General features: G+C 36.0%; 3 protein-coding genes across 3 annotated transcripts; all 3 read left to right on the top strand.

The window, feature by feature from the left end:
- The first annotated feature begins 1,401 nt into the window (after positions 1–1,401).
- LOC144712972 (Chaperone DnaJ-domain superfamily protein) lies at positions 1,402–5,098 on the top strand. The gene is made up of 7 exons (XM_078587416.1): positions 1,402–1,645; positions 2,088–2,180; positions 2,474–2,504; positions 2,589–2,615; positions 3,720–3,849; positions 4,698–4,779; positions 4,889–5,098. Exons 1-6 carry the CDS (start codon positions 1,580–1,582, stop codon positions 4,750–4,752), a joined length of 402 nt encoding a protein of 133 aa, XP_078443542.1. The 5' UTR covers positions 1,402–1,579; the 3' UTR covers positions 4,753–4,779; positions 4,889–5,098.
- A 6,549-nt stretch (positions 5,099–11,647) lies between these two features.
- On the top strand, positions 11,648–15,978 carry LOC144712964 (putative plant SNARE 13). The gene is made up of 10 exons (XM_078587408.1): positions 11,648–12,000; positions 13,028–13,120; positions 13,322–13,415; positions 13,491–13,528; positions 13,867–13,964; positions 14,224–14,303; positions 14,398–14,454; positions 14,535–14,627; positions 15,592–15,666; positions 15,738–15,978. Exons 1-10 carry the CDS (start codon positions 11,924–11,926, stop codon positions 15,831–15,833), a joined length of 801 nt encoding a protein of 266 aa, XP_078443534.1. The 5' UTR covers positions 11,648–11,923; the 3' UTR covers positions 15,834–15,978.
- A 686-nt stretch (positions 15,979–16,664) lies between these two features.
- Positions 16,665–20,940, top strand: LOC144712958 (nuclear envelope-associated protein 2-like). Its single transcript, XM_078587394.1, has 6 exons — positions 16,665–16,841; positions 17,529–17,887; positions 19,631–20,092; positions 20,173–20,274; positions 20,344–20,509; positions 20,705–20,940. Exons 2-6 carry the CDS (start codon positions 17,594–17,596, stop codon positions 20,761–20,763), a joined length of 1,083 nt encoding a protein of 360 aa, XP_078443520.1. The 5' UTR covers positions 16,665–16,841; positions 17,529–17,593; the 3' UTR covers positions 20,764–20,940.
- Positions 20,941–21,839: the final 899 nt, after the last annotated feature.

Here is a 21,839-nt window from a genome sequence, read left to right as displayed (position 1 = left end):
ACCTTCGGACTTTTAATCTAGGTTACCAATTAATCTCGTACGCTCGCCTTACCTTTTAGTTTTTTATTGCCAACTTTAAAGATTAAAATTTATTGTGTTCTCTAAGAATTGGAGATTGTACTCAACCAATCAAGGTTGTACGTTGTACTTTCCTAATAATTTCCTATGTTGGAAATACTTTTGTTGGGAGGGAAGGAACAAAGTAGCCTCAAAAATTTGGGTTTTCCGGTAAAATGTTTGAATAATCATCTCTGAGGGGGAACGTATGAAAAAGTTGCCTTTTTAAGATAGAAATTAACTCACATTTTTTCTCGAAGAATTTGAAATTTTACTTAACCAATCAACTTTGTATCTTCCACTTTTCTCATAATTTACTGTGCTGGAGACTAAGAACAATTTTTTGGAGGTGAATAATCAAAATTAGCATCAAACAATGGGTTTATCAGTAAAATGTTAACTTCAAGGACAATTAAATAATCATTTTTGGGGGGAAGAAGTGTAAGCAAAAGTTTATTTTTAAAGCTAAAAAATAATTTTGGACATTATTTTCATTTTTGGATTTGTAATTATTGTACTCAACCGATCAAGGTTGTACGTTGTACTTTCCAAATAATTTCTGTGCCGGGGACATACACCACTTGTTTGGGGATATTAACAAAGTAGCCTTAAAAAGTGGGTTTATCAATAAATTGTTAACTTCAATAGTAATTAGACAATTGGTTTTGGGAATGCTTGATTCACTTGTACACTTGTACTTTGGGCATTAGTTATCTGTACTTCTAAATGGGTGGGGCATATATATTATTTCATTTCGGGGGAATTCTGGTAAGCAACCTCAAGATTCATAAGAGAAAGAGAGATACAGAGAGATAGAACTAGATCTAGAGAGAGAGATTGAGAGGGATATAGAGAGACAGAGAGAGAGATAGCAAGAGAGATCTAGAGAGAGTTTGAGAGGGATATATAGAGATATATATGAAGAGAGATAGAGAGATATAGTGGCTATAGAGAGAGATATATGGAGGGAGAGGATATATAAAGAAAGATAGAGAGAGAGATATACAGGGAGAGATAGAGAGATATAGAGGAGAAATATACGTAGAGGGAGAGATAGAGAGATACATAGAGGAGGAGAGATACACATAAAGGGAGAGATAGAGAGATATATAGAGAAGAAGAGATGTACATAGAGGGAGAGATAGAGAGATATATAGAGGAGAGATACACATAGAGGGAAAGATAGAGAGACATATAGAGGAAGGAGAGATACACATAGAGGGAGAGACAGAGAGATATATAGAGGAGGAGAGATAGAGAGATATATAGAGTGAGAGATAGAGAGATATATAGAGGGATAGATAGATAGAATATAGAGGGAACGATAGAGAGAGATATAAAGAGTGAGAGATAGAAAAAGAGGTATAAAAAGAGAGATAAATATAGAGAGCGGAGATAGAGAGATATACAAAGAGATAGAGATAGAGATAGAGATAGAGATAGCTATAGAGATAGAGATAGAGATAGAGATATATATAGAGAGAGACAGAAAGACCCATTTGGCGGGAGGAGCTCAAAGGCGATGAAGGGGGATGAAGCCAGGGAAATCCTTGGGTTACCTGCGGATTCCCGGCCCTCCCTTACCCAGGTGGGTTTTTTTCTTAATTTTTTAATTTTATTTACTTTTCTGATCGTTCATATGCTTTGTTTGCGGAATTCTCTTCTCCGGGTGGCATTTATCATGCTCAATGTGAACTTATCGTGGCAGAATTGGGTTTTCTCGTCGCTTGAAAGAATCTGTTATTTTCCGGACACGATTTCTATCTTTGCGTGGAGGAATTTGAATTTTTCAAGTGATTTTTTTGTAGAGGGGACAGATTGTGAGCCATCGTATCGAATTTTGATCAACTTATTATGTTTAATCGTGTTCAACGTAGCGACAATCTGTTGAGAATTAATCATCCTTGGAGCGATAATTAAGACCTTTTGAACGGGTGGTCTGGATTGGTTGTTTTTGCTTATATTCTTCAGAGAAATAGCCATCTCGATGTTTTTTGAACTTGAATTTATTTATGATTCTCTTTATTCAGATCAAAGCAGCGTATAAGAAGAAGGTATGGGATTCCCACCCCGATCGATTCCCAGAACATGCGAGGGTTCAAGCTGAGTCGAGCTTTAAAGCTGTAAGGCCACCGCGCTGCATCTATTTCTTATTTCTATCTAATCTTTTATTTGAAATTCGTCTTTGAATGCACTATTAAACATAAGATTAGATAGTATTCTCCTCATATTGGGATTGTTGGATCAAGTGCCTATCAAGGGCTCTACTTTTTATATTTAACCAGGATGTTGTTCTTCATATTTATAGCTGGGAATTATTTTCGATCAAATATTTAGACATTTACGGTCTCTTGTTCCTGTTTATATGTCAGATTACATGCCTGCTATACTGATTTCGATTCATAATTTTATGCAGATGCAAGAAGCTTACTCATATCTGATCGCCGGTATGTGTCATGGTATTCAAATAAAACGAGTCTTAATTGTGTTTCTTAATTGACTACTTTAACTTATTTTGATGATGATCGCAGGAGGAGGAGCTGATCATTTTTCCGAAGGTACCATATATTCAAAAAAGAAAAATCAAGAAACCCGATAAATAGGCATCCTTTTCGCCTAGATTCCTGAATTTTAGATGAATTTTATTCATTCTTCCTGGCATTGTTCTATACTTGGTCGATTTTAGGGGGGTAAAACCATGAAAATTCTCTGTGGTATTTATTATGATTTTCCAATCCCTCTATTGCATTTCTATCATGGCACCCACAAGGGTTGTTTTGGTGATTGGCTTAATTTAGTAGAGCCATGCCCCTACATTTGTGATCTTGCCTACCTCACTTAAACCTCAGATATCTTCTGCTTGGTTGATCCTTCTTTCGTCCCTGATTGATTTTTCCTCTCTCCTCCATCCTTTATCATTCATAGTCTTTTCCTCTTCCTCTAAGAAAATCATTTCCTCAATAGGAACCTATATCATGATTTAACCACTTCTTCCTGCTATGTATGTTACCGGTCGCCGGTCAATGTACTCTTGATTGTAAACTTATCAAACGAAAACATTCCCTCTATTTGCTGAAAAGAAACATTGGTTTTCTAGAGATTTTCCTGTAGTTTTTAAACATCAACAAATTTGGGTTGATGTTGAGAACAATGTTGACAATTTTTAGGGTGATTGATGATGATACTGACGTGCACAAAGTTATTATTGACAGTTTATCAACGATGTTTGATGTGTGTGTCAATGTCAGCCGTCAACTTAGTTAAATTGTAGTTAAAAAATTGTCAACCCCATCAATGTTAGCTGCACTCGTTGGCGATGAAGTTGGTGTTGATGGAAGTTTTTTTAACCTATAAAGGGTTTATGTAGATGTGACGTCAACCATCCATCAGCGTCAGCGTCAATGGAAAGTGACACCAATTTCCTGTCGTTCTTGAGAAATGAGAAGCATTGCCACTTATAAGTCTTAACTTTATTTTAATCATTTATTATTTTGATCATTTATTATTTTTTTGGTGACCACAGCATGGGCATGTGATCACAGTTCATAATTTTTTTTTAAAAAATCATTTACTATTTTTTAAAATGAATTGTCTGCGAAATGGTGAAATGTCAGCCACAAAACTTCCTTTAATATGGTGTTCTATTTTGATAAAAATTATAGGCACCTGTGTTCGTGTTGTGAGGAAGGGAGTCTATGGAGCTCACAAACGAGGGACCAGTGCTTTGATCAAAGCCCCTTTCCTCCTCATCATCCTAGGAACCCTCTCACTTGGAGGATTCCATGCTAAGAGGTTTCTCTCTCTCTCACTCTCTCTCTCTCTCTGTCTCCCTCTCTCTGTCTCTCTGTCTCTCTCTGTCTCTCTCTGTCTCTCTCTATCTGTCTCTGTCTCTATCTCTGTCTCTGTCTCTTTCTCTGTCTCTGTCTCTCTCTCTCTCTCTGTCTCTCTCTCTGTCTCTGTCTCTGTCTGTGTCTCTCTCTCTCTTTATCTATAAATATATATACATATATCTCTATGTCTCTCTCTCTCCCTCTCTCTCTCTCTTTATATATATGTCTCTCTCTCTCTTTATCTATATATATACATATATCTCTATGTCTCTCTCTCTCTCTCTCTCTCTCTCTCTCTCTCGCTCTGCTCTCTTTATCTATATATATACATATATCTCTATGTCTCTCTCTCTCCCTCTCTCTCTCTTTATATATATATATATATATCTCCCTCTCTCTCTCTCCCCTCCCTCCCTCCCTATATATTCCAATCTCTGTCTCTACCTCTGTCTTCCTATCAATTTTATTATATATATCAATCTCTGTCACACACACTCTCCCTATATATGTGTATATATATTCCTTCAAAAAAATATGTGTATATATATAGGGAGAGTGTGTGTGTGTGTCTCTCTCTCTCTCTCTCTCTCTCTCTCTCTCTCTATATATATATATATATATATATATATATATATATATATATATATATATATTCTTTCAAAAAATACTTATCTATATGTCTCTCAATTCTATCCATCTATCGCGATATGTTTATGTGTCTATACATTTAAAGTTTATCCTTCCATTTCTATCAGTGTTAATTTTCCTCTCCTGATAATATCTCTGGGTACTGACCATCTTCTTATCCAGAGCATATCAAAGGCAGAAGGAGCAGTTCCCCGTGAGCAACCCCTTCCTTCCATAACCCAGCTTGGAGGAACAGCCACCAATGGTTAGTTTGTTGCCTATTATTTTTCTTGTCTTCATAAAATAATGGACATTAGTTTGTACATGATTTCAAGTTTATCTAAATAATTTTTAAGTTTGTATGATATATACAGGACATGGATCCTCTAGAAGACTCAAGTGCTTCTCTTGTCCATAAAACTTATCAGAGATAGAAAGAGCAATTTCTCAGTAAGGGCCTCTTCAACCATTCACACAAGAAAAATGGTCATGTTTTGTGGGCATTGTATCTATTCAGTATTGCTGGAAATTTTGTAAATCATTTCTGAAAAGAGATATATCCAAGCATATGATAATTGATATGATCTTAGATCTCTCGCTCCTCTGCCTCTATCTCCTTTTTTCTCCTTTCTCTCCATCTTTCTCTCTATCTCTTTATCTTTGTTTATGTCTCTCTTCTCTTTCTTTATGTCAGTATATTTATCTATCTATATATCCATCTATCTCTCGATATGTATCTTAGGATATCGCGCCAAATTTAGAATGATCTAGATTTGGCATTGTGGTAGTTTTTTAAAGGATTAGTTGATGATGACTTACCAATTATGCGAGCTGAGTTGAAGGTTGAATGATGTATCTCGAAGTCAATGTCACATTTATAAGATACAGCAAACTAATGCTAGTTTATGTATTTGGATCACATTAGGAGAGTAATATTTGCTGTGTCATTATTTAATTAGTGATGAATAGTGTATCAAGTTGGTGATAAGAGTGATATACGCGAAAAAGGAAGTTAAAGATTATGCAACATAAACTAGCTGATCTTATTTATTCTTGCCAAACAGATCTTTTTAAGGCAACTATCATATATTTCAAGAGATATACATACTGTTTTTTCCTGAATTCATCATCTATCCTTACTCTCCTAGGAACCATTTTCTTTATAAGTTTAATTTATAAAACAACAATTAACCAAAAAAAGATAATTGGATGACAATCCAGGCCTGGATCACAAACACATGGTAAACCACACAAGCTCAATATTAGTTTTAATATTCATCAAAATATCAATTATTTATTGTGTGGCAATGATCTAGCCATGATTCTTCACAATCCTTGTGCTTGGGGGAACTGATGGAAAGTCCTACTCAAGATGTTATTCATGGAACAACCTATATGATTCATGTCCTCACTAATGTATAAATTCCACGGAGATGGTAGTTGGTCTTACTAGCAGAAATTGATGATCTGAAGATGATTCATATAGTGAAAGTCAATATGGAGTCATAATAGACCTTTTACGCTTAACCACAAAAGAAGGTCAAATCACCTTGAGTGAAAGCCTATTTATTACATTTTTTATTCCTTGAATGACGCCATAAGTTGCCCAAGCCTCTAACCTTTAGACTTTTCCATGTGGTCCTTGTCGCATTCAATTGTCTTCTCTTCAACTCCATATACATAATAATTGGTGTAGGAAATGTCACCTTGTTGTCTTGTTGCACTTGGAAGAGAGCATCAAAATGAGAGAGACAAGAAGTATGGGCTGCTTTTTTTTGTGCCCAGCCTTCTTATTTACAATTAACATGATTTTTTACAAAACCCTCAAACGTTAATTCTATATCCTGATATATAATAAACATTTTTAATGCGACGCAATGGGTCCATGTGCCAGTTTAGTTAAATCAAGATGAGGACTTATACATACTAGTAACTGATGACTGAAATCTTCCATCAAAAAGAGTTGATAACTTATTTTTACGTTATAAAGCACAAGGTGTAGCTTGGCATCACATGAACTATAAACTCAACTTATGGATTGTGTTAAATCAGTTTATCATTAATTAATTTATATGATACCTACATTGTTTTTTTTTGCTGAATTTATTGAATCAAATCGTAGATTAATCAATCAACTTAGTCTATTGGATTCATCACGTATATTAATATATGTGTAGCGTATCAATTATTTATCATAGAATCATTTAACCCAATAGATAAGTTGAGTTAGAACAGCTCATGTGATGCCAAGCTATATCTTGTGCTCTATAAGGTAAAATTGACTTCATCAACTCTTTCATGGAACCTTTCAATCGACAATTACATGTGCATGTATAAATCCTCATTCAGATGAATACACCTTGATTCGTTTTCACAATTAGTAATGGTATAGTCCATTATCAAACCTTGATTCGTTTTCACAATTAGTAATGATACAGTATCAATGAAGCCCTTTAATATGTTCATTGCCTTTGATGAGGAGTTCATTGCATTGTCGCCCTTGAGTTTTATCTCATATCAAAGGAAAATGATCCAATCTTAATGACATAGACTTGTTGGTACATCCAATCTAAGATGTCTTGGTGATCCTAAATAATTTGTATGTACATAATTACATTGTGATCGTCCATCCACAAAATGTCTTTGGTGTCTTGGTTCCCAGGATCAATTAAAAATTGTGACATGAATCAAGTTATGATACAATCCATAGATTCATATAAAATAATTTAATGAACTATTTTTGTAAATAGCACCCACTATCCATCCTTTATGTATCAGCACTAATGGGTATCGGATTGGCCAAACTTGTCATGTGAGTATGACTAGATAGTGCAACGAACGTTTAAAACATATTTTGAAATATTATCAATAATTATATTATGATGTCATCATAGTTCAATAATCATTTCATACATATTTGTACTTTATTATGATCTCACAACTGTCAAATATGAATAAATTTATGTGAATGAATATTGAACAATGTATGGAATGTGAAATTAGTTTTCAGGCCATATGTAACCTCATCTAATTGCCTAGTGGATGAGATAATACATGCAAACAAAAATTTCGGTCGAAGAAATTTTCTCATTTTTATCATCCCGTCTAAATTTGTGTTGTTTACAACTTTTAAAACCTTTTATTTTATTATGACAGAATTTGAAGTAATATTTACTCAAATGCACAACCATATTACAGTTACATTTACCCTACAATCATGCCTAATGCCACTCCCACAAATTTGTAATGAATGAATCATTTATTAATAATTTATCTCAAAATTTAAAGATGATACTACTTAATACTTAATTATTCTGAAAAAGATAAAGAATGGTAAATTTTTAACAAAATTAACATTTTTTGGTTTCAGACAAATTGGGAAATAATGCCTTTTTGAACATTTTGAGTTTTTATGGTTAGTGTGGTGATAGTTGTGTCTTGCGACAAATTGAATGATCAAAGAAAGAAAGATGGATATATCATTTCTCCACCTCTTCATCTCGTCGCCATCTCTTCATAATTTTACAACTCAACTTTTTAATGTCTCTTCTAGCACCATCTCCTATCCAATGCCTTTCATAACACTCATCTCCGCCTTATTAGTCACTTAATATTATCTTCATTTGATGGAAATATATGTGGCCAACAAACCAATCACACATTCCACATCTCGTTCTATGTTCATTAATAGAACATATTCATTATAGTGCACGTGTGATGCTTATAATGAAGTCCATGAATACATTATCGAACTTAGTGAATTATGATGAGATCGTAATACGGAGATCACTAGTTTTTAAGCAAGCGCTCTAAACATTCTTATTCGAAGGATATGCGAGAAGGGCGTTAAAGTATCCTGATAGAATAGCACTATCTAGCCTCACTCATATGATGAGTATGGCCGGTCTCGTAGCCATTAGTGTGGAGACAATAAGGATAGATAGTGGGTGCTCTTTAGTGGAAAGGGTTCACTGAATTTATTAGTACGAAGCCCTGGATGGTATTATACCAAACTGTCAATCAGGTTGATTCACGTCACGTTTGTGTAAGTGGTCCTCAGGCTTGAGACACCAAAGACGTCTTATGGATGGACGGTTGTACTTTGACTATGGCCAACGAGTTTCTAATCATGGGATTCTAAACGGTCTTAGTTTGGGTACATCAAGAAGTTCATGAAAGACGATTGAGTGGTCAAGATGGGATCGTCTGCCCTCGATATAAGAGGTGACACCTCAAGGAAGACGATGTGATGAAGTCCTTGGCCAAAGTAGTGAAATATCGAAGAAGAGTTCTTCGATGATTTCTGAATGCATCAGTACTAACTCGGAAAACTGACTAGGGTTTGACAGTTGAACATGCCCTAAGTTGTCCAAGGAGCGTCAAGTGGATGAGGGATTATACATACACGGTAACTGATGACGAACAACTTCCATGAGTGAGTCGATACACACTCCTTTGTATCTTCTTGGACATGAGGTGTAGCTTGGCACCCCACGTGTCGGAGACTCGACCTATCGATTGGGTTAAATCAGTCCGACATTGATTAATCTATATGATGATATATTTAATTAATTTGGAAGGCCAATAAAGATTATTGGTGTGCTAGAGTCATTAACTAGACTGATACATGGGGCAAGAGGGTCACACGCAAATGGTCATTTGGACGTTGGAAGATATACTTAAGTTTTGGGGTTTTTATGAAAAATACCCACTCAGTATATATAGGGAAAGACCCTGAATGAAATTCACCCAGGCTAGAATTGTTCAGGGGCCTTTCCCCTTCTTCTCCCATCTCCCAACACACCCTCTCCCTCCCCAATGTGATCGGGACGACGTAACGACGCCAACGGATAAAAAACGGTGCCCATCAACGAGAAGGAGGAGATCCGCCGTGTCATGGACCACGTGGATACGTCTAGAGGCTGCACAGGTGAGCAGCTTGACTCGGCTCACTCCGGGATCCAAGAAATCGCGGATGCGATCCGTGGAAAGGTACTTCATTTAATGTTTTTAGTTGATGCAATTCAATTCGTTCAAATCTTTTGCTGCGAATCGTTTTCATTTATTCATCCATGTCAAGGCCTCTAGAACCCAACACATATAGCTCCATTTCATCCATTCATGATCTTGCATTTTAAATGTATATTCTCATATGTTTAATCACCATTTAGATAATGTTAAACCCCAATCGTCATCCCCTTGTGGAGATACCCATACTCATTACTAGTTATACTTATTTGCGTTAGTACATCCCTTTGTAAATTTATTGATTAAACTCAAAAGTACTAACAACGTAATTTTAATCATACTTTTGAATTTCTCATCCATCACCATCGTACTTCTTTTTACTTTCTTCTCTTTTTGTCGTAATTCATTGTTGTGGCAAACTGCATTCCTATTTACTCCTCATTCCCTAGAAAAGAGGATATGCTCGGCTTAGCAACCAGATTTTTAGAGTAATATTACTTCTTATCAAATGGTGTCCTCTGTTATAAGAAAATTCTATAATAATGCCGTTGCAATCTTGGTCGGGGACATACTTCATCATGATTCTACAAATACAGGGGTATATTGGTATATGAGATATCCAGGTCTTTAAGGCCACAATAATCTTATATTTATCAATATAAAATCCTAGTACATCTTCTTAGATAGGACGAAAGAATGATTTTATGTTCAATGCTTGAAAAAATATATAATAAATACATACATTTATATAATATGACAATTCACCTTTTCTTAATTTCATCACAATGCTATACACTGGTACACATTTTTACAAGGCTAAAAAGAAGTGAAATAATTGTACAACTATCAAATAGTTTAATGAATAATGACATGAACGTCCACACCTATCGTAGATAGTGAAAATGTTGAATACTAATAAGTCATTTATCTTAGGATGATTGTGAATTATAAATTCATTATGACTTACATGCTATACCATTGATATAAATTTTGGGGATTCCTATTAGATTTACTTAGCCCCACGATAATCAAAGTATTTTGAGCGTATATGCTCAAATCATACAGTTTCTAAAAGAGGAAATCGGTTAAGTAAATCTAATCAGGAGCTTCTCTAACAGAAAAAGTTGAAGTAAAAAATCTTACAACTCACATAATCATATTTAATTTTAACGATCTATTTTTCTTGATACATATTGAAGTGGTCACTGTTTAATTAACCATTTAAAAACAAATTAAAGAAGTTATCTCTCATGCTCCAAATTATTACTATTTCCAGATAAACACCGTTCTATTTAAAATTAATCTGGGAAACAAAGCTGACCTCAGTTTTAGTTGATGTTATATGCCAGAATATAAATGCCAGACTGGAATTCAGTAGGCCCCGTTTCCGGGCCATAGACACGTGGCTAAACACCGTTCTATTTAAAATTAAATTGGGAAACAAAGCTGAGCTCAGTTTTAGTACATGTTACATGCCAAAATATAAAAAGTGACAGGCTGGAAATTAGGTGTGGCCCACTTGTGGGCCATAGAAACGTGGCAAAGCACCGTTTCATTTAAAATTAAATTGGGAAACAAATCTGATACCAGTTTTAGAAGATCTTACATGTCAAATATTAAAAATGCCAGGCTGGAAATTAGGTGTGGCCCACTTGTGGGCCTTAAACACGTGGCAAAGCCCCGTTCTATTTAAAATTAAATTGGGAAACAAAGCTGAGCTCAGTTTTAGTAATGCCAAAAAAAATGCCAGGCTGGAAATTAGGTGTGGCCCACTTGTGGGCCATAGACACGTGGCAAAGCCCCGTTCCATTTAAAATTAAACTGGGCAACAAAGCTGATCTCAATTTTCGTAGATATTACATGCTAATATAAAAATGCCAGGCTGGAAATTCAACGGGGCCTACTTGTGGGCCACAGACACGTGGCAGAGTATTTCCAGCGCAAAACGGCTGTCGTGGGTCCCACAACGAGACGCGCCGCGATCGAACCCGAGTTTTCTTCCTGAAAATCAAATCCATCCGTCCAATGAAGATCGAACGGCTGAAAATCCCCGAGATCGTCTCGTCAGACCGGACGATAAACTCGCGGGCGGACTGGACGGCGTTTGTCGGAATTGTTTATTTACTAAATTTACTAATCAGCGAAAATTATTTAAAAATTAAGTATTTGTTTGGGTGGGTCTTTTCAGGGCGTTCTCTCGGTCGATCGGCCGATCTCGCCTGCAGCGGAGGAGGATCGATCTTGAAGATTTCCGCAGGTTTTCTGGTCTTGTTGTTGGATTTCTGCTCTTAGATTTGCGATTTGAGTGCAAGTTCGAGGATTTGGATCGGTGGGGGCGACCCAAATTGTGTTTTTGAGAGGTGGGTTTGAGAGAAAAGATGTGGAAGTTGAGGATCGATCTGTAGGATTCTTGTGCTGGTTGATTTGCTGGGTTCGCGGCGATGGCGGACGACGTTCCGATGAGCCCGGAGCTGGAGCAGATCAATGGCGAGATCCAGGACATTTTCCGGGCTCTCACGTTAGTATTTTCGTCTTTTTTTTAACTTGATTTTGGGTTTTTCATCTTTGGGGCAAGATTTGGCTTTGGCGAAGTGATATTCTAATGGGGGGAATTCTGGCTTGATTCTCCTCTCCCTGGTGGATGTGAGAACTTCGGTCTCTTCAGAGAATCTGTTTCTAAGGATTGAGCTATGATCAATTGGTGATCTTGCGTGTATCGTTTCTTGGATTGCTTTTCAAAGGACTAGTTTTTTATGGACAAAAAGTCACAGGAATTTGATCTCATCGTGCGCAGTTTGCTCATCAACCTTCACCAATCATCTGTTATTTGCATCCTGAATCGGACTAATCTCCATAGCTAGTAGTTGCGTTTTCCAGGAATAATAGTTTCAGTCTCACTTCCTGGAAATGAAGTTTTTAGGTCATTAATTTCTTTATCTAGCGCTTTGAGGTTCTTTTTTCATTATCTATTCGTTACCCTATTTAACTTTTCATAGTGCTAATACACATACAGAAGGATAAGTCTTCCTTGCGATGCTGATTGTTCTGTCTTTTTTTTTAAAATAAATCTGACATGTGCCTTGATCAACTCGCAATTGGGAATTTGATAGAGATTTTGCTGTAGGTCTGTGTCATAGTGTTAGTTGCCGTCATCCAAAACCCATCATTGTTATTGTTTGCAGCTTGACTGACGATGATGATTCTTTCGTAGTTATCGTTAAACGCATTATTTTCATCTTCATCATCATCCTATCTGCAGACAAGATAGACGAGAATGACTAATTCATCGTCATCGTTATCGTAGTGGGAAGGACGAATGACATGTTTTTTGAAGATGAAAATATGTGATGACTAAAGCTGTTTTATGATCGACTAAAACTGTTTAATAGTTTCAAGATTGTATTTGGTCTGATATAATCTTCTGCCTTGGTTTTCTATTTGTGCAGATTTATCATTTTCATGTGTTGTTTTTTACGGTTGAATTCAATTGGTGAATTTTCTGTGATAAAGTTATTTGAGTTGTTTCGTCTACTTTTCAATTGCAGAAATGGGTTTCAGAAATTGGACAAGGTTAAAGATCCAGGGAGGCAATCAAAACAGCTTGAGGAGCTCACTGGAAAAATGAGAGAATGCAAGAGGTTTTCCTGATGCTTTATTTTATTTGATTTATTTGTTTCCTTCTATTTTTGCGGAAAAAAAATCTACATGCGTTGTCACTATCATCTTATTTTCACTCCATTTAAGATGAAAAAGCGTAGGGTTTTCCCTTGGGTGAAGGCATGTTTCATTGGAATTTCCCTTTTAATGGTTATTTTATCAATTAAACAAATTCTTTTCAGGTTAATAAAAGAGTTTGACCGTGAACTTAAAGATGAAGAGAGTAAAAATCCTCCCGAAGTCAATAGACAGCTTAACGACAAGAAGCAAACCATGGTGGGTTATCTTTCTTCGTTCTCTTTGAAATATCTTCTTAAATATTTAATCGACCATTTCCCTCTGATTATGCAGATCAGAGAGCTTAATTCTTTCGTGGCCCTGAGGAAAACGTGAGTCTCTCTTGTTCTTTTTCCAGTCCGCTGCCTCAAGAGTATCTTGTCTTTCATAATTCATCTTAATTGGACTGATAATTTTTCGTAGCTTAAGTTTTGGATCTAGTTGCATATTTCATAATACATGTATCAATTAAAATCATTCTCAAAGAACAAAGGCAACTAACAGCACGTTCAAAGCATTGATATTTTGAATTCCAGTCACAATGGCTGCGCCACTCTTTCAAAGATCAAGATTTTAAATCCAATTTTTTCTTAGTGTGGCGGGTTATAGTGATTTTTTCTTCAGAAATTAATTATTTTTTGAATGCTGATTTGAATTTTCTGGCGTGCAGGTATCAAAGTAATCTGGGCAACAAGAGGGTTGAGCTATTTGACGTCGGAGCTGGCTCTGGGGAGCCCGCAGCAGATGACAATGTCCAGATGTCATCAGGTGAATTTTCCTCTTTATTTATTTTTATCTTAATTAATAATATCACCAGTTATTTCTTCAAGTTAAGATTCCAAAAATTCCCTCTCGTTGATATAAGGCTCTGTAATTTATGCTGAGAATGCCTTTGACATTCTGCTATATCCCATGAAAGTCCTGTAGGTTAAGAAAAATTACATAGCGTTAATACCACAAGGAAGAAGAAAAATAAAAAAATGAATGAATCTGTTCTGACTGCGGGATTGGCTATCCATTCTCCCAGCAATGTCCAACCAACAATTGATCGATGCGGGGAGGAAGACAATGGACGAGACCGATCAAGCGATCCATCGGTCGAAAATGGTAAGAAAAATCTTCGTCACACGCACACTCTCTCCCCATCTTTTTTTTTTTTTTAATGAATTTTCTATTATTTTGAGTGGGTTTTGTTCATCAGGTGGTGGAACAGACAATTGAAGTAGGTTCCCAGACTGCCACCACTCTAAAGGGCCAGGTCTGTTGACCACAATTTTGACCTTAAAGCGTTGACTTGTGGGTCCTACTGCTGACTCAGCATTGACTTAAATCTCACAGACCCAGCAAATGGAGAGGATAGTCAATGAGCTGGACACTATCCAGTTCTCCATCAAGAAGGCAACTCAGCTTGTTAAAGAAGTGGGCCGCCAGGTCAATCCACTCCCCGATTTTCTCAAAATCTACAAAAAAGATCTACTTTCTTTCAAAGTTTATTTTGCGTTTCTCTCTAAATCACCTAAAAAAGCAGTCTTTTTCAACATTTTCTACTTCCGAAATTTATCTAATGTTTCTCTAAATTCTGTCTCTGAATCCCTGAGAGAGCACTTTTTTCACATTTTTCTGCTTCCTGTAATGATCAATTATGTCTCTAATCACCTTAAATCACTATTGCCCACATTTTTTTGCTTCCGAAATCTACTGTGTGCTCTAATCACTAATTTTTTACTCTGATTTTGGTTTCCAAAGTAGATGAAATGTTTCTTTGAATGCCTAGATATTCCCTTTTCTAATTTTTTTTGTTCCAAAATTGATTAAATATTTCTTTCAATCGGCGAACCTCACGTTTTTCATATTTTCTGCTTCCAGAATTGATCACGTGTTTCTTCAATCGCTGAAAATTACCTTTTTCTCAATTTCGGACTCTGCCATTGAAAAAGTATTTCTCTAAATCATCTTTGAATCGATTCAATGTTCTCTAATCAGGAAAAAATACCTTTTTCATAATTTCTTCTTCCAAAATCGAGTAAATGTCTCTCTAAGACGCTGAGAAATCTCTTTTTCCCAACAATTTTCCGCTTCCAAAGTTGATTAAATATTTCTCTAAATCAACTTTTTTATACGCCCGGCTACCAAACTTGATATATATTTCTCAAAATCACTGAAAATTCACATTTCTCCCATTTTCTGCTTCCGAGGTTGGTCAACTGTGTCTCAAAATCATTTTAAAATCATTTTTTCCATATATTCAGCTTCCGCAATCAATGAAATGTTTCACCTATTACTAAAAACACTGTTTTCACAGTTCTGCTACGACAATCGACTGAATTTCTATCGCGGAAAAATCACTTTTTCCCACTATTTCCGATTCCAAAATTGATATTTTTTCCTTATATAGGTGGCCACGGATAAGTGCATCATGCTGTTTTTATTGCTTATCGTGATGGGGGTTATTGCGATCATCGTGGTTAAGGTGGGTTCATTCGTTAATTTTTTTTAAATAATTAAACCAAGATTCTTGATTTTTTTTGGGCTGGACTGCAGATTGTAAACCCCAATAACAAGAACATCAGAGACATTCCCGGTCTCGCACCGCCAGTCCCCGGCGCACGCAGACTCCTGGCGGTGCCGCCATTCTAGAGAGAGAGGAATGAGAGAGGTGGGGATCATGGTCTTGTTTTAATTCGCTATTTTTGTGTTTTTTTTTTAAATTGATTTGAACCAATTTCTTGGCATTGTGTACATCAATTACGCATTATTCTGGTTCTGGAGCTTGCAGGAAAAACACGTGTCGCCAATGGGTTCGTCCACCTGTCAATTTTATCCGTGGTATTCAAAGAAATTTTAAAACTAGATTTGAGTCCTAATCCATGAGGCATTGGAAGAAAACTATTACAGTTTATCTTAAACTGGTGTTTTTAGTAATTAAAATTTACTAAAAATGGCTTATTAAAACTGTAGCACGGCGTTAAATAAAAATAATAGAAGAAAGGAAAAATTATATATTTAGTGGATGGGAAATAGAAAATGTATGAGTAATAGCGATGTGAAAAAAGGTAAAAATTTAGTAGGTCGGGAAAAAGAAAACATTAAAATAATAGAAAGTGCAATCAAAAGAATATTAATTTATTTGATGTGGAAAAATAAATAGGGATAAAGTGAGATATAATAGTTTATTTCTATTTTTAATTGTCCGTAAGTGATCCTTTTTTTAGTCTCAATACTTGTCATTACATAAGTAAACGTTGATGGTTCACCAATCAGTGCATGCCACGTGTTAAGGGGGCCACGTGGCATATAAATTCGAAAGAGCGCCAAAGAAACAGGTCAAATTTTGGTCTTCCCGCGCAAACCATTGCCGGCCCCACATGAATCCGGGGGACCCACACATTAAAAATAGAAATTAATTATAAAATAGTATAATAAGACGAAAGGACGTTTAGACTGCTATTTTTTAAACCTCTTTCTCTCTCCTCCTCTCTTTTTCTCTCTCTCTAACTTCCCCCACTATTGCTACTACGCTTTGTACTTCCGAGAAGCGAAAGATCGCGCGATCTCTTCAAAGCTGAGCAAGATCTACGATAGGGAAGAGTTTCTGTTGAGTTCTCGAATGGAGATCGTTTCTCGCCGGAAAAGCCAAAGATTGAGGTTCATCTTGCTATCGTTTTTCAGTTTAGCTTGTTGTTGATCTTTTTGGGCAAATTTCAACCCGTTCGGTGAATCTAGTTGTCTTGACTTTGAGCTCGAGCTGCGGTTTCGGTCGTAGTAGATGTTCCTCGTGTTTGTTTGCCGTTGCGGAGTTTTTGGCTGCGTTCTCGAGTCTTCCGTGTAAATCTTCGGGTTATACCATCTGTCGTTTCACGTCGCTCTCGCTTTTTTGGTGCCTCGTGTCTTTTCCTGATTGCAGAAATGACTAGGTTGAGTTTTGGGATAGAGACAGGACGCCGGCAGCCAATCATATTCTAAAAAGATATCTTTTCTTGTAATAGAATCATGTGTAATGTCTAATTAGCTGGTCATTATGCTTAATCCTGATGTTTAATATTGATCGGTGATCTTGAATTTACTCTTGAATTTTTAAATACATTTGTCCTCGAAATCGCTCTAGAATATCGCTACATGTTAATGAAGAAGCGCGGATTTCAAAACCCTTCACATGTGACTGCCATGAATGTTGACATTAACGCCTTCCGATCGAACACACGAGCAATTCTTCTTCGTTGTTTCGTTTTCAAATTAATTAATTATTTGTCGCGTGTTCAAGCTCGTCCTCTCACCTTTCTTTCTGCCCTTTCCAACAACCAAACATCTGAAACTGATTTCTCCATCGAACAGAAATTAGAAAAAGGCGGAGAATTATCCGGTTGAAATTCTCTTTCGGTCTTCAAGAAATCAAGCTCATGTCGTCGGCTCCGGAAGCATCTTCTTCTTCGTCGCCGCAGTTGGATCCTCTGCTGAAGGATTTGACAGAGAAAAAACAGAGTTTTAGGAAGAGCGTGGTTTCTCTTGCCCAAGAGCTTAAGGATGTGCGCAACCGATTATCAACCCAAGAACAGTCTGTGGCTAGAGAAACGCAAAGTAGAAAGCTCGCAGAAAGAAGGGCGAAGAGCATGGAAGAAGAGATGATACAACTTCAGAAGAGATTGAAAGAGAAGGAGGGGCTTCTGGAAGCGACTACTGCGTCCGCAGAACAGGTAATTCCTTAACTTTCAATTCCAAAATTTCATGGTAGAACTTTTCCTGGCTGTTTAGCTGTTGATGTATGAGATGATCTTGATCTTGGTTTGCCTTTCTTTCATCAATTATTTCTTCAGTTCCTGCGAAATTAATCCTCCTAGTCGACGGAATCTTGATATGGATCGAAATTCGACAAGCGCCGATATGGGTTGTTTAAATGGATATACCTGTTAAATTCGGTGATCGGAGTACTTGATACATTGAAAATGGCATCTAATTTCTCTCTCAGCGACTTGTCTATTAGTTGAACGTTTCTGAGCTATATTTTTAAACAGGAATTGTTGAAATCAAGTAGATAGAAAACTCGGAACGGTATCGAATTTCGCTGTTTTCTTTTATTCCTGGAAAATTCTGAACTCTTTAAATGATTTGCATTTAGTCTTTACTCTTGTGCAAAAAATTATTTAATCAAATGATGTTAACACGGAAACCCAACAATGGTGGCGATTTTCACTGTTAGCCATTCATTTATTTGTTGAGAAAATTTGGTGCTCTTCCATGAATGTTCACCGATACAAGACTTTTTTGAAACAAGAATTGTTGTGATAAAAAAATGCACATCCTGTCGATCATTTATTTGTTGATAAATTCCAACGGAAAGCCAACACTGGCGGCGATTTTCACTGTTAGGCATTCATTTATTTGTTGAGAAAATTTGGTGCTCTTCCGTGAATCTCCACCGATACAATAACGTTTCTAAGCAATAATTGTTTTGATAAAAAATGCACTTCCTGCCATTCATTCATTTGTTGATAGATTCTAAGATCTTCACCGAATCTCAACTTATGCAAAATTTTTAAAAAAGTTGTAATCATAGCATTAAAATTCCTGTTTTGAGATACACCCTCTTTGCTCTTTTTCTTTCAATTCCATGGAGTCTTCTCCAAACGAAATCTATGGATATTATTATCAATCTTCAATGTTCATACTTTGTAACTAATTTTTTCTTGCAAAAAATGATAAAAATTTGTTCTCCCCATCTCTTTCTTCAATCGGTGACAGAGTTTGAAACAGGAATTGTCATCTAATTTCGGAGTAGCTGATGCGCTGAAAATGGCATCTAATTTCGCTGTCAGCAATTTATCTAGTTTTTGAACATTTCTGAATTTTACGTGAATATCTACCTATTTTTTAAAACAGGAATTGTCGAAATCAAGTACATTCTAAACTCGGAACGGTATCAAAATTTCGCTGTTTTCTTTTCTTTAATTCCTGGAAAATTCTGAACTCTTTGAATGATTGACTTTTAGTCTTAATCCTTGTGCAAAACTTTATTTAATCAAATCATCTTAACACTGAAAACCAACAATGGTGGCGACTTTCACTGTTAGCCATTCGTTTATTTGTTGAGAAAATTTGGTGCTCTTCCATGAGTGTCCACCGATACAAGACTTTTTTTAAACAAGAATTGTTGTGATAAAAAATGCACTTCCTATCGTTCATCATTTGCTGATAAATTCCAAGATCTTCACTGGATCTCAATTTATGCCAATTTCTTTAAAAGTTGTAATCATAGCATTAAAATTCCTGTTTTGAGATAATTCCTCTAATAATCAATCTCAACGTAGTCTTCCCCAAACAAAAGCTATGTATATCATTATCAATCTTCAATGTTCATACTTTAAAACTTATTTTTCTTGCATTAAAAGATAAAAGTTTGCTCTCTCTCTCTCTCCTACTCTTTCTTCAATTGGTGACAGAGTTTGAAAGATATGGAGAAGCTAAAGGATGAACTTTCCTCCGCTCTCGCCGCCGCCGAGGCCAGCGCGGCGTTGTCCGAATCGGCGGAGACCCGCTGCTTGATTCTGAGAAGAGAATTAGAAGAGAAGGATCTCTCTTTAATAGAACACGAGGAGCGAGTGAACAAGATGGGAGAACAGCTGATTCTTCTACAGAAGGATCTCGAAGAACGAGAACGCTCTCAACACCTTCTCAAAGGGGAAGTCTTGCGAATCGAGAAGGTGATGATGGAAGCCATGGCCGAAGCAGGAAGCAGCAAGGAGCTTGATCTAAGGAGAATCTTAGAAGAGATCTCCCCCAAGAATGTCGAGATTCTCAACAAGAATCTTTTATCAAAGGACGAGGAGATTCGCCGGTTGAGGGACGAGATCAGGTTTATATCTGCCCATTGGAAACATAAAACCAAGGAGCTGGAGGGGCAGGTTAGTTTTTTATTCTTCTCAATTTGGAAGTAATTATATGAAAATTCTCATTTTTTTGATTTATTTAATGTGGGTTTAAGTTGGAGAGGCAGAGAAGGGCTGACCAAGAACTGAAGAAGAGGGTGGTGAAGCTGGAGTTCTGCCTGCATGAGATGAGGGTTCAAACTAGAAGGCTTCAGAGGGTTAGATAATTGTTTAATTGTTAACTTTAAAACTTTTGATTAGATGATGATTAAGTATTTTATTTGCAGATTAGTGATAAAAGGGAGAAAGAACAGAGAGAGTTAAAAGAGCAGATCTCTCTCAAGGAGAGGAATTTGGGGGCTGGTCAAGAGAAGCCTGCCAACTTATGGGAGAGCTCTGGCTTTAAGATGTTCATTTCCATGTCCATGCTTGTTCTTGTAGTATTTGCAAGAGGTAAGTAGTATCCATCTCTCTCTCTCTCTATATATATATATGTTTCTATGTATCTCTCCGTGAATGTATATTTCTTTCTTAGTCTAGGTGAGCAGCTTAATCTATTTGTTTTCCTGATATCATGAGAGAGATATGCTCATTATTTTATTCGTGTCAGATTTAGAAATGCCTCATGAATATTATGTCCTTGCTTAGGTCCAAATGGATGCACGGAACACGCTGAAGTCAGTTTAGGCCTTCATTTTCTGGGATAAATTTATTTAATAAGTTCGTATAAAGTACATAAAATTACATGACCAGTTACATATGCATATCTAGCTAGCTAACTTTTCAATCACGCCAAATTAATTTGGAGATAATTTTTTCATCATTGATGATTTACTCGTGTGTAATGATACAATAATGGAAATCTGACCAAGTCCATGCTTTTAGTTTCTTTTTCTTATATATTTCATTATAATGTCCTGTCAATATGGTTTCAAAACTTAGGAAACAGCGAGAGTATTTTACAGCGATATAATCAAGTCCGAGAAACTAAATAAACATTATAAAATCATTGACTAGATGCTTTTATCAATTATTTGTTATACTTGATTCTTTCTCAAATAAAAGGGGTGGAAATATATTCATTTTATTGCTGTATGTGAGCTGTGAAATCCAGATGAAATGTGGGTGTCCAATGTTTCAACTTAATGTTACTTACATCTGATGCGATCTTTCAATAATGGGGTGCCATCAATTATCAATTTCGATTAGTGGTTTTTAAATTACTTTGCCTCTGTTTTATAAAATGTAAATAATTTGAAAGTTTAAAATACTATGGGCATTTAAAGGGATTGTACGAAATATTACAAGGAGTGGGTATTCGGGATGGTCTGAGTGAGACTATTATATGAAATGCAAATTTAGATATTTAATATCATGGATTTTTATTTCACAATTGAATATGGTAAGTAAAAATAAATAAAAACGTACATTTATGGAATATTTAGGGATCGATAGAAATAAAATGTTTTTATTGAGTTTACAATACTTTTCAAACTGAAAATCATTATGTTTTGTATTCTTTTACAATTTTTATTCGATGAAAGTTTGTATCTGATGATCTAATAAGTGGTTACAGTCGCATTGTAGTACAACGAGATCTAAACTCGACTTAGATGCCAACAATCCAATCATGGTGAATTAGTCCAAAGAAAATAATCTTCCGTCTTAACGCACGAAATTAATCTACTATAGAAAATATGGTTTCAATCTGAATTGTCAAATTTGAACTCAAGATCGAAGATAAGAATTTTAAACTATATTAATTCTAATAGAGTAAACTGAA

This window comes from Wolffia australiana, chromosome 1 (assembly GCF_029677425.1).
Source record: "Wolffia australiana isolate 7733 chromosome 1, ASM2967742v1".
Classification (NCBI taxonomy): Eukaryota; Viridiplantae; Streptophyta; class Magnoliopsida; order Alismatales; family Araceae; genus Wolffia; species Wolffia australiana.
This window is presented reverse-complemented; position numbering and strand designations above follow the sequence as displayed.

Excerpts from the sequence above, each read along its gene's own strand:
- LOC144712964 (XM_078587408.1), top strand. The coding sequence starts at position 11,924 with ATGGCGGACGACGTTCCGATGAGCCCGGAGCTGGAGCAGATCAATGGC. Across the intron at positions 13,416-13,490 it reads ACGACAAGAAGCAAACCATG|ATCAGAGAGCTTAATTCTTT; the intron begins GTGGGTTATCTT and ends CTGATTATGCAG. Across the intron at positions 14,628-15,591 it reads TTAAAGAAGTGGGCCGCCAG|GTGGCCACGGATAAGTGCAT; the intron begins GTCAATCCACTC and ends TTCCTTATATAG.
- LOC144712972 (XM_078587416.1), top strand. The coding sequence starts at position 1,580 with ATGAAGGGGGATGAAGCCAGGGAAATCCTTGGGTTACCTGCGGATTCC. Across the intron at positions 1,646-2,087 it reads CCCGGCCCTCCCTTACCCAG|ATCAAAGCAGCGTATAAGAA; the intron begins GTGGGTTTTTTT and ends CTCTTTATTCAG. Across the intron at positions 2,181-2,473 it reads CTGAGTCGAGCTTTAAAGCT|ATGCAAGAAGCTTACTCATA; the intron begins GTAAGGCCACCG and ends AATTTTATGCAG.
- LOC144712958 (XM_078587394.1), top strand. The coding sequence starts at position 17,594 with ATGTCGTCGGCTCCGGAAGCATCTTCTTCTTCGTCGCCGCAGTTGGAT. Across the intron at positions 20,093-20,172 it reads CCAAGGAGCTGGAGGGGCAG|TTGGAGAGGCAGAGAAGGGC; the intron begins GTTAGTTTTTTA and ends TGTGGGTTTAAG. Across the intron at positions 20,275-20,343 it reads AAACTAGAAGGCTTCAGAGG|ATTAGTGATAAAAGGGAGAA; the intron begins GTTAGATAATTG and ends TTTTATTTGCAG.